The sequence below is a fragment of the Lepisosteus oculatus genome, chromosome 24, assembly GCF_040954835.1.
Source record: "Lepisosteus oculatus isolate fLepOcu1 chromosome 24, fLepOcu1.hap2, whole genome shotgun sequence".
Lineage (NCBI taxonomy): Eukaryota > Metazoa > Chordata > Actinopteri > Semionotiformes > Lepisosteidae > Lepisosteus > Lepisosteus oculatus.
In genome coordinates this window covers 4,009,247-4,027,536 of record NC_090719.1, presented here as the reverse complement: position 1 = coordinate 4,027,536, position 18,290 = coordinate 4,009,247, and the positions used below count along the sequence as shown (strand labels likewise).

At 40.5% G+C, this 18,290-nt stretch overlaps 1 protein-coding gene across 8 annotated transcripts in view; it reads right to left on the bottom strand.

Annotated features, from left to right (window-relative positions):
• Positions 1–5,994: 5,994 nt before the first annotated feature.
• The window catches only part of strbp (spermatid perinuclear RNA binding protein), a 104,054-nt gene continuing 91,758 nt past the window's right edge, over positions 5,995–18,290 (bottom strand). For 7 of the 8 annotated variants that reach the window (XM_069183411.1, XM_069183410.1, XM_069183408.1 and 4 more), the window contains one exon: positions 5,995–13,852. In XM_069183411.1, coding sequence (XP_069039512.1) covers positions 13,758–13,852 — 95 coding nt within the window. In that variant the 3' untranslated portion in view covers positions 5,995–13,757. Of the gene's footprint in view, positions 13,853–15,754; positions 16,253–18,290 lie in introns of those variants that run through there. The other variant, XM_006640527.3, reaches the window with a different exon arrangement.

The following is an 18,290-nucleotide window of genomic DNA, read 5'->3' as shown; positions in this document are numbered from 1 at the left end:
TAGGTAGCCCTATAAACTTGCTCATTATCTCACTTCTGATGGACAATACCTGTTATTCCAAATTTTTTGTGTAGTTTAGGTCAGAAAACATCACTCAAAATACAAAAAGATCAGTTACTTACAGTAAGGGCGGTTGATACTAATTACAAGGGAGATGTCAGAGTGTGGTGAAGTCAGATCTGGTCAAGTTTGGGGCGACTACCTGAACTCGTCACCACCCCCTTTTTGTGGGGATTGAGAAAAAAAAACCCCTATTCATAATTAGGGCTTCGATTCGGCCTTTTCTCTCCAATCTCCTGCTAGTTATGGATACAGAAAAGAGGTCTCCGTTTTCATCTTTAGGCATTTTCATGAATTGTGTCCTCTCTAAGAATCACTTGCTGTGGTTTCGATTATGTTCATGATCTCAGGTGCACCTGCTTATGTTTGAAAATAGCTTTCGTGTTTAGTGAGCTGCAGTCACAGCTTCTGTAGCCATTCTGCTGTTAGAAAGCAGTTTTTAGATCAGAAGCTTTTGAGGCTAAAAATAAACTGGCTGCAGCTTGAAGTGGTAGAAACCAGAAAGCTCAAATGCAGTATCCAAAGCAGATACCCTCTCATGAGTTACTTATTGAGAGTAACTCATTACTTACCTGGATGATGAGTTACATCATCCAGGTGGATGCTGCACATTGGTGGTGGTGGAGGGGAGACCCCATTACCTGTAAAGCGCTTTGAGTGGAGTGTCCAGAAAAGCGCTATATAAGTATTATATACTTATTACTTAATACTTAATATACTTAATATTATTATTATTGGTCAGTACCTGGATGGGAGACCTCCTGGGAAAAACTATGGTTGCTGCTGGAAGAGGTGTTAGTGGGGACAGTAGGGGGTGCTCACCCTGCAGTCCATGTGGGTCCTAATGCTCCAGTATAGTGATTGGGACACTATACTGTAAAAAATCGCCGTCCTTCGGATGAGACGTAAAACCAAGGTCCTGACTCTCTGTGGTCATTAAAAATCCCAGGGCGTTTCTCGAAAAGAGTAGGGGTGTAACCCCGGCATCCTGGCCAAATTTCCCATTGGCCCTTACCAATCATGGCCTCCTAATAATCCCCCTCTATGAATTGGCTTCATTACTCTGCTCTCCTCCCCACTGAGAGCTGGTGTGTGGGGAGCGTTCTGGCGCACTATGGCTGCCGTCGCATCATCCAGGTGGATGCTGCACATCTGTGGTGGAGGAGGGGAATCCCCATTAAATGTAAAGCGCTTTGAGTGGAGTGTCCAAAAAATAATAATAATTGTAAGCAATTATTATTATTATTAATTATTATTGCTTGTCCCATTTCTTTTAATTCAATTAGCATGTTTGTACAGATATCAATCACCAGTGTCTGTTGTGCCTACAACTGGATACCTGCAAACCCTTTAACTGCAAAATGTCTTCAGATTGTTTTTTTAATTCTCTGTGGGCAGCATCCCAGAAGGTACAGAAGCCCATAAAATTATCACCTTCAGCAAGAAACGCCGCCATCCGGCATTTTTTGCCAGCGTGCTGACGTCCTGGCATTTCTCCTAAGGTCAGCCTCTGAGTCTGTGGAAATCAAGCCCAAAGAGTCTGAATGGCGCACATAAGCGTTATGCAACTCAATAGCAGCTGCTTTTTCTCACATTACTAAAAATACCCCGGTCTCAGCAGGATCTGTAAGCGTGCTGATCAAGACAAGCCTTCTAATGCAACCCCGATAGAATGTGCAGGGGCGATTGAATTGCACTCTGCTCGCCACCTTATAAATCTGGGCAGAAGAGGTCTGGGTAGGATTACACTAGTTATCATCAGGCATGTCCAGACGCCATGGACTGGCTTACAATGAGTGACGACAATTGGATTTTTCCGGAGTGGGTATCATGACACGCAGTAAGAGCAGGCTGGTCTCAAATACTTCACTTCCCTTATGCCAAGAGCTGAGCTGGAAATACCTAGAGTTGCACATCTGCCAGTCAAAATGAGCTTTCCAGCTGTGGGTGTCCTATGCAGGCATCCCACTGCTTGTCTGTAACTTGCAACGTCTCCATAATCGTCTTGTAGCATGCTGCTCGCTAGCAAGTGTATCGAGTCCAAGTGGTAAGTAGGCACAACGTTTATATGTGCATGTTCTTACCCAAAAACACTGATCACGTCACCTTGAAGACTAATTGTTTTACAACTGGAACAGGGATGCCACCCATGAATGTAATTTTGAGTTGATCTAAATAAACACTGCCAGTGTAACATGAAACACTGACCTACTCTACATCTGTAACAAAGGGCACGTATCTGGGCTGGCAGTGCACTGTGGCTATGAAAGGAGAATTTGTTTAAGGCTGTAGCCAGATATGAAGTGAGAAAATGTTTCCTGGGTGGTAATGGGTAATAAAGACATGCTATCGCCATGCATTTTATTTGTGTCACAAATGCTCATTTGTTCTTAAAGACGTGTATATATAATAATAATTACAACCTCACTTTATTAACCCTTTACAATTTCATGCATTAGGAATTATCTTTTCGGATACCCCAACTTGCTCTCCATGAGACACACAGACAGGGAGAGAGCTTGGGGTCAGAGCACAGGGTCAGCCATTGTACGGCACCCCTGGAGCAGTTGGGATTAAGGGCCTTGCTTGGGAGCCCAACGCGGTAGGATTCCTCTGCCGGCTGCGGGATTTGAACCGGCAACCTTCCAGCCACAGGCGCAGATCCTGAGCCACGGAGCTAATGCTAATTCTGTAGTATTTGCCATTGAATCACCTTATATACATGGCTATGTATGCAGTGTATCAGAACATCTCTCTTGTGGGGAGAAGAGTTTTCATCATCAAGCTGTCTGCCCTGTGGATCTGCAGTGTTTTTAAAGGAAGCGACCCGAGTACTCCCCATTTTCTCTTGATTACCTCATTGGCCGAACCAGACTAGCAAACGATCATCCAGAGCAACTCCTCTTTGGAAATATTGTGCCTTTGTGGATAGATATCAACACTTGCATTTTATCTGGCAATGACGGGGTTGAAGGAAGTATTGTAATCAGGCTAAAGCCTTTAAAAGTATGACGAAAATTACGTGGGGAAAAATGCTACATGTAAAGAGCAAGAGCTGCAGTTTTGCAATGTTTTTTCTCCAGATGTTTATGCAACATTGGGTTTTTAGTTGTACTTTTTTACAGTGAATGCCGTTTCATTTTTGAGATGTCTTTAACCACGCACTGCTTTCAGCGGGGGGTGGGGCGAGTACCTTGCAACTCCTGTCTTTCTGAAAAAAATGTTTAAAAAAAGGCAGAAGTTTTTTTTTTGCCCATTCTGTGCAACTACTGATTTCAGAACGTGGCCGTTCATCATTGGCCAGAGCTCACAGCCCCTCTGTCTCCAGTGACTGTTCATCTGCAGGAGTGTCGAAGGACACATTAGAGAGGCTCACCTTGCTGCTGCCGATTCCTGCTGTCGGAGCCAAGACCCCTTGAACACAGAGCGAGACGGATGTAAACCTTCGACTTCAGTGTCCCCACCTCAACGAGGTACAGTTCGTTTTCATTTCCACCCGGCTCTTCACCGCATAAATCAGCTCATTATGGGCCTGACTGGACAAATTTAACAACTTCTATCTTACTGCCCCCCCACAAAAAAGAAAGATTACAGGCAAGCTACTGCAAACCGCTTGTTCAATAAGCCGAGGGCATATTTAACCATTTTTGCTGGGCTTATTAACCCGGCCCTCTAACCCAACAGTAAAAGCGATGTTCGGTATTTATGCGCCGTGTTCAGTTAGCCCGGTTTGTCACAGGTGCTGTGAAGCATGACTACAGCTTTGAAAGGGGCTTAATGGAGTTTTTTAAACAACAGTTTTGAAGACTGACGACGGCCGCTTCCACATTTAATCCTACTGCCCTAACTTGTAATCCGCCATGACTTCACTTCTTGACATGCTGCTAAGAAATAATCCCAGCAAGCCCCTCTCTTCCTCACAGACAGTCCACTCGGCACGTCTGAATGTCCTGGCTCTCTTGTCCTACAGCCAGGTGGTTGAACCTCAGCCAAGGAGGTTAAGCCAAAAAACTCTTCATGCCTAACTTCTTCAAAAACCCACTCACATGCATTTTGGGATTGGGTGTCGTTTCTGCTCGTGAACTTCAGTTACACAGTCTAGCTTGTAAAAATTGAGTAGGCCTGAGAGTAAGCCTCCAGGAAGGACTTACCAGTCTGGGTTTCCCAAGGAAAGCACTAGTCCTCCAGCAGAACTCGATGAGGGATTTAAAATCTACATGTCAAAACAACATTGAAAGGCAGTGCATGCCAAGCAATCAAATAACCACAAACCAAATGCTCCTGGAATAGAAAGGCGAAGCTCAGCGCTTTCCCGTTGTTTAATCGTAAAAGACGCGCGCCAATCATGCGGTGTGATCTTTATTTTCAGAAGCCCAGAATCAAACCTTTTCTGTGATGTTCGGCGGCTTTTTTTGGGAGGGAATGGTGTCGGCACAGGACTGCTAATCTGGAGGCGTGGTGATAATGGAGTTGTTCCCTTCTGGGTTTACCGAGGACGAAGTGGTGGGGTGACAGTCCTGCTGCTTGTGTTGATATCGCAAGGCCGGTTTTAGCAGGTGCTCTTTTCCTTCCCACAGGCCAATGGTGTTGTTTAGATTCAATGGGGTCTCAATTCCCCCCCCCACACCGATATGCGCATGTATGTCCATCGAGATGGGTGGCTGTACTTGAAAAACAGACGGGCCATTTCTTCATTCGCTCATTTCGTTTCAGCTTTTGCAAAACGAGGGTCTCTGCAGCACCAGGCGTCCTCCCCCCCAAAACGAGTCTGTTCCCCCACCCCTACACTAACCGTGGAAAAAAAAACACACTCTTTAAAGGGGGCCAGAATATTGGGCTATTTTTAGGCATTTATCTGCGGAACAAATAAAGCACAACCTTCAAATCATATATTAATGAAAACAGACCATTGCTTCTCTCAGTAGAAAATAATGATTCTTTATAAAAGGCATCTTTTAAAAAAAAAACTTAGTAAAGAATCTAAACTGAAGAAAGACTAGTCAAAAGAACAGAATGTTTTAAGTCAGGTCTATGTAAGTTTCAGCTCAACCCAATTAAAAGCTATTTATAGCCTACTTTAAACGAGAGCTGTACTGTAAATAGGCTACAAAAATCTGTCTATCAAACCCTCCCTGAAATATATAGGAGTACATGATGCATGTGTCTTATAATACTTGCTTCTGGTTAAATAATTAAAAACTTATCGGCTTCCCTTAGTAAACATAAAGAGGAGAGAAGAGCACAGTGACAACAGCTGAGGATTAATCCGTTTTGGAGGAGGGGGGTGCTGTATTCCAGGGGTCCTGTTGGGAGGCCTGTGTGGTAAGGGCTGGAGCGATGATGTCAGCATTGCTGGAGGGCTGGCCAAGTGACCTCAGGCCCTGCGATTGACACAGACACCTGGATCCCCTCCCTGCTTCTGTCTGGAAGTCCTGCCTTGTCGGCCACATTGCAAGCCCAGTTTTACACCTCCACTGCACTGTACTGGACACTGGGCGCACAGTACTCTCCCACAGACAACTACACCCTCTCTGAGCAATTAAAACCTTCCATTACTGTCCTATGGGGGCACTTGCAGTTGCAGAGATAACTGAAAGCAATGTGAAGAATGGATTCATCCTACAAATGCATTTAATGGTGGCAAATAGCAGTGCTGTCACTCATCACACAGTAGCGCACCCTGCAACTTGCACAGTGTGAAATGATGGGCAGTTCAATTGCTTCAGTCGCCTCTACACTTTAATCGGCGTTCTTGAGCTGAAAGAGCTTGTAACACAGAACCTTGTTCCATGTAGATAATGGAGAAGTTCGTCCATTGGCACTTAAAGTTCTCTGTTAACAGTGTGAAGGGAAAAACAAAATTGGCTAAACACCAGAAAAGCAAGATGTCTTTAACGTTGTCTTTATTTCCTCGTTTTAAGAAAAGGTTGACACTTTCAAGAGATTCAGTACTTTTATTGTTCAAGCATAAATTATGGCAGATACAGTGACAAACAGCAGGTTGCCAATGTGACTTTCAGCGACTTATAATTTTGCAACACAGAACTAGCAAACATATCTACTTTTTTTAAAACAGCTCTGCCTAAAGCACATTTCAGTCATAGCATTTGCGTACAATCACCATTTTACATTTTAAAAACTAAATTCTAGAAGAAACTTTTTTTGTATTACTCCCCTCCCCCAAACATGTCAAAAAGCAAGACAGGTAAACCAGATCTGTCCCTTTTTATTGACATTACCTTAGAACTGTGAAAAGAATATATTTACAGGTAGATCCGCACCACTGCAAAATGAATCAACTTCTCAAACATAAGACTCCACTGTTGCGAAAAACTTTAAATAAGGGAAATAAAATGTAAACAAGAATGGACTTCAAAGCCCAGTATAGTTATACAAGTAGTAAAAAGCTTTATATATATATAAAAAATAAAAAAATGCATGTAGCGCTTTTATATTCATAGATTCTTCTAGTACAATGTACATTCAAAAACAGCAAGCTTGGATCATAAGCTAGCGTCCAAATTTACTCCGTGCAGCACGTGGGAAAGACATGTATAATATTCATAGTTCAGCACTTAATTAGGTGCACTTTACTCAGTCCGAAACTGGATCCATTTCTATTTTCAGATCTCCAGTTCTGGACACACCAATCGAATTTCCAGCTTCATCATCTTTGCCGCACATACTTCTTAAGATTACTGGCCTACACGTTTTTCACAGCAAAGGGGTATTTAAATCACAAGAAAGACTGAAAGGGATAAAACCACCAACAATAGACAGTAGGAAGCTATTGGCTGCATTAGACATTTTAAAGTGAAAAGCACCAAGATAATATGGCTGTTAGTTGTCATTTCTGGACAGGAAAAAGAAGAAACAAGCCTTTTCTAGCTTGTCTTTTCAAAGATGGGTTGTGCAAGGAAATGTGTTTTCAATCTTGCAGGCCTTTTGTGTTTTGCTAGGATGTAATTACATTGCTGGGTAGGTTTTAATTATTAAAACACATGGGCATTTTTTTACTGAGCGTGCAACCATCAGCGCTTACGGGTTTACTTTGACAACAATAAGGAAGTAATATTGGGACTGAAAGAAAAGCCTGTGCAGAAAACAGAAGTTATATCTGGGGGGGGGGGGGGGTGTGTGTGACAATGAAAATTAGGGAGACAAGAAACAACAATTTAGAAGTGATTAATTCTGCTGCACAGACAACTCCTTAAAATGAAACTGTCAGCATACTTAGAACTATGCATAAGTCACTGTTGATGGCAAGCTACTTACATATTAATGCCCCATTAAAACCCTGAACTAAGATGTTTATCCTTTGGTTTCTATTCAAAATTAAGTTGGAAAATCTCGTTTTTGGCCTTGTCGTGTTGTGGCCTTGACTTTGAATCCGACAGTGGGGTGAAGAAATACAGCACACTGGCACAACAAATACACTACAGTAAGGTAAACAAGCACTGAGAAAACTTCAGGAATCAACGTCTGTATTCACTATGAGTTGTCTGGCACAAAGGCCTTTTACAACTGTCTATGCACACATGCAGCTTCAGATGCAGTGGATGCATAGAAGATCAACTATCCTCCTTTTCCATATGCAACAAATGGTTTCACACAAAGACATGCATTTTACAACTGTTTTCTTCTTAACTTCGGACAAAAACAAAGTTTGTGTTTTTTCCTTATATTTATATAAATTCCAATTCTCGTCTAGCTACAGTATATACATAATGGAATCAGCATGCATGTGTAAATTAACCTATTGACTGATCAACTGTATTGCAAGGAGAGAAATTAGTAAAGGCCTGATTCTGATTGGTGACTTATCTTGCACCCTGAGTAATATATTGCTAATGTAACTTGTGCTTCCAGTATTGTTAGGAAATAGAAGGAAACAAAGTGATAGGTTAAGATGTCTAAGTGCCAGACTGATTAAATGTCTAACTGATGTGCAGCTATGAAACATATGTTCTTCTGATGCACACAAAGAACTTTCATGTCACCATATGTAATTATTAATTAATGTGACATTTGTACATTTTATTTTTCATAAGCTTAAAAGCAAATGCCTCTAGTGATATTGCTGGTTTAAATATCTTTGTCAAACACGCCTTTATAATTTATGGTAAAAAATAAAAAGGATGCACTGAATCTGCAATTCTTTTGCACGTGCCTTAATGTAAACATAGAAATCATGTGAAACACCCCCTTCATTGCTCTTATGACAGATTGATTAGAACAGTATTAAAAAAAAAATTCAGATGCTGCTCGTTTTAAAAAAACAAACATTTAGTCCATCTTAATATGCAAAACAAAACTGAAAACCAGGTTAGCTTCATATGTACAAAGTGACATTTAAACATTCACTGTTATCTGGCTATTTGGACAACCTATATTCTACAATACAGCTCCTGACTACAACAGAACACTACGAGCTTGTATGCAAACAACTGCAATTCTAAACTGCATTTCTTTGCATCCTTAAGGCAGCACCTATTTATGTGCGACAGCGTAGCTATTTATCTGGCAAGATCTCTAGAAAAGACTGTTCAGCCAGCAGCCTTAAACTGCCACTTATGACAAGAGCTGCCTCTGTGTTTTTAAATAAAAGGTGCTAGGCTGAATACAGGTTTATTTACATAGTTCAGAACGTCGCAAGCAGAAGAAGAGCAGGCCAAAGTCCCCAACTACCTTCTGTAAAATCTTTTCATCATCCTATTATAAATCAATTATTTCAATATAAAACAAAGCATGAAGGGGTTATCTGTATGTCACACAAAGTACCGTACAGAATATCGTAAATGTGGGATGTCTTTTTATTGCTATTTTTTTTTGTGTGTTTTGGTGTCGGACTAGAATAAAGTATCTCTTGGGCAGCTCTTTTTGGTAGCATTTCTAATATCTGAAGTGCAAACTTCCAACAACCATAACATAATAAAATCCACGGAGTTGGTGGGAAAAGAGGGGAGGAGATAAAAGTTGAACTCACAGAAACTATCCTTACCTTTGTTTTTGGGTAAAGTTAAGCCCAATATGGACAGTTAACTAAAAGTACCCAGTGCAGAACCTGAAACCGATTCAGAAAAGCAGTTAAGCACTTGAATCTTTATACCACATTTCTGTTTCACTACAAGACAACTCAGACAATTTGCAGGAGGGAAAAAAAACAACGCAGCAAAAACACGCTAGAGAGCGCGAGCTCCCACTGATCTGATTACTTTCTTGTCTAACACTGTGAACCTGAGATTCCTTATACTTTTAAATTCAATTACCTTTCATTAGTAGCAGGTTTTAGTCTGAGAGAGCTTGTGAGGTTATTAATAGTGCTAGAATCAAATTGGAAGGCGGAGAAGTTTGGGGCTTCACAGCATGAAGGTTATACATTTATAAAAAAAAAAGGCCAATTACATTTCCAAACGTCGCATCGGGCAGCTCCACAATTTCACCAAGAGGAGACGCTACTACCGTACTGGTAGCTTGGCAAGCATCGCTTGTGTTTTGCCATCTTCTTAGCTCATCCTGCTACACAATTGTGCTCCAAAACTCGACACAGAAAGATTTCTTTCAAACCCTGGAATTATGCATGTGAAGTTTACAGCTCAAATGCACACGCATCTCAGGGAGGCTTCTGGGTGGCTTGGACTATGGCTTGCACGTATTTATTGGGAGGTAGAATTTCAGTTTCTTTCAAAAATATGAGTGACTGGAGTACTTTGTTGGACACGGCTAACGATGACTAGGAACACAATGGGCAAGACGCTGGGACACCGGCAGGGTTCCGTTAATGAAATCCGTCTATGGAAAGGCACACCCCACATTTTTTTCCAAGGTCGTCAAGGATCTGCGTTTTAAACAGGTTTCTTATTGTACGGCACAGCACTACAGTGTGTCTTCTGAGGGGGCTGGTGTGTTTTTTTTTCTTCTACTTATTTGGCTAGCAAAAAAAGGAAAGTACTTCAGGAAACTTTTCTCAAAAACCCCAATGGCAATGAAACAAAAGGCGAATGCTTCGTGTGGTCACTATCACAAATCTCTAAAATGTTACTGATCTTTAAAGGACCCCAATTAAACTCAACTCTAAGGACTTGGGCAGCTTGGATACATATTTTCTGGGAGCTATTTTTTACCTGAATCCTTCATGAGCATACCAGATCACCTGTGGAAGGGGGAATAGGACAGCCAGCAACTGAGAACTAGAGAAACAAGAAATTCCAGCAATATAAGATTTTCTTCGATTCCACTCTTTATCATGGAGTGGTGTACGATTTCATGCTCATTTGCGCCTGTAAAACGGACATTACAGAACAGGAGTGGACACTCAGCAGGAGGGGACAATGACACGAAGAGTCAAAATCCAGACAGGGGAAAGTTAAAAAAAAATACTTTTTTGCTCTCAAATCGGGATAGAGCAAAAATGACATTTTCACAAATTGTGCTGTTAGGTTTTTGGATGAATGCAATGCGTTAAGTAAAAAATACAGAAAAGTGCATTTAAAACCGGTAACAGGAGGCACTGTTTTGTACAAATGGTCATGGGGGTTTGGGGGAAGCTGCCTAGACATATTGTCAAAGCTGAGAATATGATAAATGAATAATTCATAGGACGATCCTTGGATCAACTAGTATCAACAAAATAAGGTACAATATTTGAGGGGCCCCCTCCTCTTTGCAGCTTCTTTGTGTTCTTCAAGAATAAATACATGTTTTGCTGTGTGACTATCATACGAAATAAAAAGAACATGCAACAGAGGACGTTCTGCTGAAGTATTTTTTGCACATAAATGGCATTATTACTAGTATATTCCTCATGAATTCAAAAATGAAGAGTTGCAAGAATGAAATTATTCGACTTAAAATATTATTGATGCTACGTGCTCTTTAAATTGCTATACCTAACCCTAATGATCAATCCGCTATGAATTATAGCACAATTCTGTTATGGAGAAGATTTGAAGGGTTGCACTGAAGTCATGTTGTAAGGTATGAAGACTAGGCTGCAACACGAAAGAAACATCACCAAGGTGGGTTTGGAAATTAGAATGCTCTTCATTTTATATATGTTTCTGGCAGGAGAGAGTTCTTACCTTGTAAAAAAAAATCACGTTGTCAGATTGGAAACATTTCAAGATGGAGAAAAGCTCTCTCAAAATAGAGGCCCTTTAATTGCTTGTAAAATAGCATGAGGGTGGGAATGCAAAAAAAATGGAGAGGTTTGCCTCATTTGCAAACAAAAAACATGACTTGTTCCAACATTAATGAGTCCCAACTCTAACCTCTACTTTTAAAGTAGATACTATATTGCAAAACCCCTTTTCTTCTGACTGACGTTCAGCATATCTGTCTGCATCTTAAATATACAGTAGCTTTGGATTCTTCCCAGCTGTCTGTTTACAATTATTTTCCTAATTGTTTATTATTGGAAAATGATTCCAATTATTAACCATTATATTCCTATATTTTCATCCCAATGGATCTCAATTTAGGTAGGAGGGGACTCAATTCATCCACCAAAGAAGTGAAGAATCACTACACAGCAGATCAGGCAGAATGGTATGAGAAATGGCTTCAAGCCCAGAGTGTTTAATATTTAAGTTAATAAAGATCTCAGTCATCTGCAGGACAGTACCTCCTGCAGCAAAGTGTCCTACTTCCTCACGCCTCACTACAAGAAGAGCACCTCCTACTGGTCCGCCGTTATAATTTATAGCAGAAACCAGGCTTTTCTTAGAGGTCTTCCAGCCAATAGTGACCAGACCCAGTCTTGCTTGGTTTCCTAGATCAGACCAGCTAAGGCAAGTAGGTGATGACACTGCTATCAAAACAGCACCTCGACCTACCAGCACCTAGGCTTTCATTTCATGGGATGAAACATGCCAACCCTAAAATGTTTTCACTCTTTAGGCTAAAAAACAGTATGAGGGCATGGACAAGCACAGGGTTCAAATTCACTTGGAACTCAAGAAAAAAAAAAGAACACATTGTACATTCTTCAGACGACAGCAGAATAGAACATTCTAATTCTTAAAGTGACTAGTTATAAAAACAGCATTTGCTTTGGGATACTCGGAAGACTTCACAAATATATGTATTTCACATACTTTAACTTAATTTAGCCAGGAAATTAACGCACAGAGAAGACAGCCTTAATTAAAAAGTTCCCAGGATACCTTTGCAGGGACCGATTCAAACTTCAGTTGCTTTCAGGCTCCTACGGCGCCTTACTACGATTGACAGAGCAGTCAAATAAAAACACGAAAAGCGAATTTTGCACGATCAGCCACTGAAGGCTCACGCGTGCAAAATGAAACGTTTACCAAAAAGCAAACGAAAGCATCTTTTCTGCTCATTCTAGAATACAATGAACAGAACGTTGACCAAACAAGTAATGCATAAAACATTCCTTCTGGAAATGAACGTTGTTGCTTTTATGTTAATTGTCAAATCTGGCTGCACCTTAATGTTATTTTGTTGCACTGTGGAAAAACAAGAGCAATTTCACAGCTTTGCTATGGTCCTGTACCAATATGTCAGTGGCATGCACAGCGCTGCACTGTTATGAAGAATTATGAAATTACACATTGTAGTGACAAGTAATAATGTGATGGATGAGCAAGACTGAGAAGCCAGTATTATTCTAAATTTGTCAGCTATGAGACACTAATAGGTTTCATTCTATTGGAAGGGCAAAGGCTTCCAAATGCAGAACTGTTCAAGAGCCAAATATCACCTGTGTAACCGGGCCCCTTCAGGACACATAATGAAGATGTTGGTATATTAGCTCACATCCACTAAAAATAAACTAGTGCATTTGCTGTGCATACCACTTTGTAATTACAAAAATCTGAACACACACAGAATGAGCTGTGGAAGTACCATCTGTAACGTCCTTCATTAAAGAGAAGAGGCTTTACTGCAAAATGTGCTTTGCATGTACATTAATGTGGTCTAATAAGTGTTTGCTTAAAGGTTTGCTTAATTGTGCATTGATACACTTTGCCCTGAACCAAATGCATCTGGAAGTCCTAGGGGAACTGTGCACAGAAATTATTTCTGTAGGATCAGATACCTGCATACATTACCGAAGGCAAATAAAACAATATGCCGCTCAACTATATTAAAAATCAGACTTCTACACATAAGTTAATCAAATGAAGTCTTACAAAAATGATGGTACCATAGCAAATGACTTAGATTTTAAATTGCTTATATAAAATTTGAGTTGAAAGCTATACCCTAGGATTATGGTTACTTATAATTCTGCAGGACTGAAACAGAATACATACATATATAGAAATATACATATGTGTAAGCATAACAATCACACATACACGCACACATTAGTGAATATACAAGTTAAATTAAATATTGCAGTGCTCTGCCAGGTCAGATTTCAATTAAACATTCACATTGTTTCAAGTAAGCTTGAGCTAAATTCAGGTGTATTGCTATATAATAAAGAGAAGATTCAGCCTTAAGTCAAGCTGAAAGTCAAATTAAGTATTGCTTTTCCTTCATGGGATATGCACTCTATGGAAAATGAGACAAGGTTGAGATGTTTTGTACATTCCTGTCAGTTTAGTGACCTGTTGATTTTGTTTTGTTTTGCCTTTTATTTCTGTTTTTTTTTTTATTCCTAGCTCCAGACTGACGAGAGAAGTGGTAAAAAAAAAGTGGGTTTTGAGCCACACAACCTGATGGTTCTAGAAGTCAGAGAAGAAATCTTGAGGACCCAAGTGAATAATAAAGGGTGCGATGGTCCGGGGCTGGTAAAAGGGATTGTCAATGAAAAAACCACCTACAGTGAGGAAAAGAGCAGAGAGGCAGAAACTGCGGGTTAATTTCCAGACTTTGCTCGAAGCCGACACTCCATTTAGATTTCTCTGCTCTTTCGGCTGTATGTGGGGTTTTCATTGCGCGGGGTCGTCTCAGGTTAATAAAGACATCGAAAAACTGAAGTTGCACGGTTACCACTTCCGACAAAAAAAACTCGGAGCTCATTCATTCGAAATAAAGCAGAGAAATGTAAAAAAAATATGCAGCAACTCGGAGAGTTTATAGACAATGTGGTTAGTAACTCTGAACAGACGGGAAAAAAAAAAAATTAAAAGTGACTTTGGATCAATAGTATTATACAATGGCTGCCATCATGCTGTGGAAAAGACGGGCCGGGTCGGGTTGCAAAGGGGTTCCATTCGCACTGTATGACGAAATAAAGCTGTCTTAAGAGAGGGCTTCCTCAAGCGCTTTATGTTTCGTCTTTTTTTCTCTCTCACTCTGCCCATTCACCCACCCCCACATTTGCAAAATCACTCCAAGCTTCCTCCTAACACAGCTCCCCATTGTGCTTTAAAGTCCCATGGAACCACAGTGCAAACGCGGACAAGAGTGACTCAGGAAGCCAAAGGCTAGCTCAGCACTGCTTTTTCACATCAGTGATGGCGCGACTTCAGCCACGGGCCAGCGAAAGCACCTCCTAGCGGTAGACCGGTAACCCCCCTCTTGATGGATTGAAAAGCCAACTCTGCCTGCCTTGGATCTTGATGATCTGAATATCTTAACCCCTGTGGAAAATCTAACATAGGCAAGGCAGACAGAAGTTCCCCCTCCCCACTGCACGTTCAAAAGCAGAAGAAAGCAGGCAGGCAGATTGCTTTGCAAAAGGCATCTTAAAGTATGCATTGCCTCTTAATTGCTGAAAATTGGGGGGGGGGGGGGGGGGACACATTTTCCTACTACTTGAATGCATCCTTAAATGCACAGAGACGCAAGATGTACATTTCAATACTAAAGGAAGCTCTTAAGTATTCTAGATCTTTGTCATTTCAGCCCTGGAGAGCAAAACCGCACATACCGAAAGCTACAACGCTGCTACACGTGATCAGGTACCTATGCTGGCCCGTGGGTGAGAAAAGGGTCACAGTTCACAGTAGCACTCAACAGAAAAAAAAAATTGGGACAATTAGATAGCAAGTATCCATGAGGACCTTGTTGCTGCTTTAGATTCTCAAATTTGCAGGTGTAGTTTACATTGTTATGGACACCCTGTCTGCACAGACAAAGACCAGTGTGGGTACTGGCAAGCTGTCTTTTGTTGATGTAAGAAAAGGCCACAAGAACAAAGTGTACAGGCAGTAAGAAAATCAAACCTCGAACCAGCTATCAAGCACAAATACTCCTCCTCTAGTATATGTTAAGCCAATTTTATTGACTCTCTGCACTGGCCCTGCCCTAAATAGCCAGATTTGCAGCCTCAATGTATCTTTGATAATGTATTTACTGCAGATCGGAGACAGTTCAGAGACTCAGTTAAGAGGCCTACTTACTAAGCTTGTGTAAATGTGTCAAATCGGAATGCAACTGTAAAGCTAGGAAAGTCTCTGAGGAGACTGTTACTTAAGAAGTGGGGAAAAAAAAATACCCTACAAATAAATAGGTCTCCTGCCAGCTGTAGAAGACTTTAGAAGAGGTGTAAAAGCTTAGTAAATAAGACTCTAACCAAGCTAATCACTAAAATATAAAAACAAAGGTGGCACACGCGACATGCTTCAATCACAGAATCCCTGGTGTACAAATTTAAAGTGGCTATATCTTTAAAAAATGAAAAATACAAACTATACTACAAGTGTCAAAAAAACTCAAAACTGAAAAAATTCTAATCAGATTCTTATTAGATTATAAAACAGGCAGTACTCAGCTGTTTTAAGAGAAAATGTTTTATTGATGATCTGTGGTTTATAATTCTCTATACATCCTTCACAGATTTCTAATCACCTTTACAGATTATGGTGATATTTGTGAAAATTTGTCTCCCCTACAATAATCAACACCAAACATACAACCAAACAAAAGCTGGTATAATTTATATCCCGAGAAATGAGGTAACAGTTCACAGTACGCCATCCTTCAAGTTTTAAAGTACGTAACCTGTGGGTTTTTTTTTCTGTAAAAGTGAAAAGGAGTAAGAAAAAAAAAAGCACTTTACAAATGATCTGCTCATCGAGTACATATTCCCAAGAAAATGTGGAGTAGGGAAAAAAAGAAAAAAAATCATTTTCCCTTCTAAAACTCTTTACAGTTTCTTTAAGTTGGATCAAAGTGAATTTGGTTCGGGCTCTGGGTTAAAAGAAGGAGTAGTGGGGCACGGGGTATGCAGGAAATTTCATGACTGGTAACAGAAGCATTCTCTTGGGTAAACCTACAGAAAGGAAAAAAACGAAAAAGGACTCCAAATAAGTTCAGTGGTCCAATAAATCAGGTTCAAAACCTAACAGTTTTGTTACTAGTCCGTCTTTCTAGCTAAGCCAATCAATACAGGTTTCAAGGACAGTACATCACCAGAGAGACAGAGAAAGAAAACGGTGAGAGAGAGAGAGAGAGGCAGGCATACTCATCAAGAATATCAAACAGAGCAGCCGGTCGACCCCAGTCAAAACTCTCCTAACACCTCGAGAAGGATGTACATCTCAATGGTTGGCCTTGTGGCAAACTCCTTTTAAAACACCTAGAAATTTCAAGGTTTTCTCTGCAAAATAACTTCTGTTGGTGCATGTAAATTGAACAAAGGAGCGCGGGAGATTTGCCGTTAGAGGTCATATAGAAAATAACTTAAAAAGGCAAACCTTTTCCCTGTTCAAGCACTGAATGTCTAAAATTGTTCTCGCATGCAACCACTTTTAAGTTGAAAAAGCAAAAAAAAAAGTGTAAGATCACTAATTTCATATCTACATACTTCCAAGTATATTCCAAAAATGCCAGAATCGTGTGCTACTTCTGTGCCAAAACCAAAATCTCTGATGACAGATCACGACTGAATTATTCGTTGGTTCTTTTAAAAAGCTCTTATCAAGCACTGCGTGGTGTACGTACACTGGGAAAGATCCGGAAAGTTAAAGGAATTGCATGGGGTTCTTTGGGTTTTCCTCATTTGAGTTTCGAAGTTCATCGGATTTCTCAATCTAAGTTCTTGTGGCCTCGGTGATGTGTGCATGTTCTGGTTTGCTTATGCTCAGATTGCACCTGTTCTTCCACTGTGCTTTTCTCACATCCCCATTAAAGAAATCACAAAGCAGCAACAGGAGGTATAATTCAACAGCATTAGATGACTGTAGTGGAAACTAACGACATGCAACAGCTTTTAGAAGCAGTAAAGACACGTTACCTTACAGCCAAATACCAAACTTACTTCATTGCTTTGCATCACATCAGACACTAAAGGAACAAAGTCTTTTTATGTGACAAATGGAGACAAAAGTTTACATTGATTACCAGCGGGAAGGAGAGCCCCACCCTTCCTTTCACCAAAAAAAGCCCGCAGGTCTGGGGTTCCGATATCAAAAATTCTTTTTGCAGTGTGCACCAATAAGATGCACAGATCCATGCCTTTTCTTTTGTCACCATTTGCACATAAGCCTCATTCAAAGCAACCAAAAAGTACAATAGCAAACGTATTTTCCCAATGCCAGACACTGTATTCATTCTGGTACCGCCAAAGGGATTGTTCTTTAACACCTTTGAACCAGCATCCTCAACCAGGCAAATGCATCCTAAAATGCATGGCTACTAGCTGCACTGGAAGGGTTGTTTTTTTTTTTTTTTAAAGTCAGACTACATCAGATACAAAAGCAGGTTTTCCCTGCTAAGGGAAAGAGCTGCTAATTCATCAATAAAACAGTAGTTCAGAAATGTATGTTAAGATCTTAGAAGGAGAACATCAAACCTTCCAGTTCTATCACTCTGTAATACTGCTATAAGATACAGCTCTAATTCAATTTTAAATATTTAACATACTATTTTTTAACAAAATGCGCAAATGCGCCTAAGGCTGGTAATCGGGAAGGTTAAAAATGTCCTTTAATAGCTTCAGCGAGCGCAGCGTGCTGCAGTTATTAACTGCATTGTGTACGGGTTGCGTATCTGCAATTTAACAGTGGGGTATGTGCATGAGAGACACGTTGGTTTATAATGGGCAGGTAAACTCTACATCTGAGGAGTTCCCTCTAAGACAACTGCTAACCCACGGCATTGAATTTAAGTCCCCTAATGTGTGCCAGGTACCCAGGTTTGCTTTGAATGGAGTATATATATTGGCTGTAAGCACTAGGACTACACTTAAGAAAAATGTCCAGAATTATAATGGAAGGGAGCAGGCAGATTAACGAGCAGAACTTTGACAGTCAGGCAAAGCTAAGCAAGGCTTGCTCCAACCACAGTAAGAACCAAAAGGTTATGAGAGT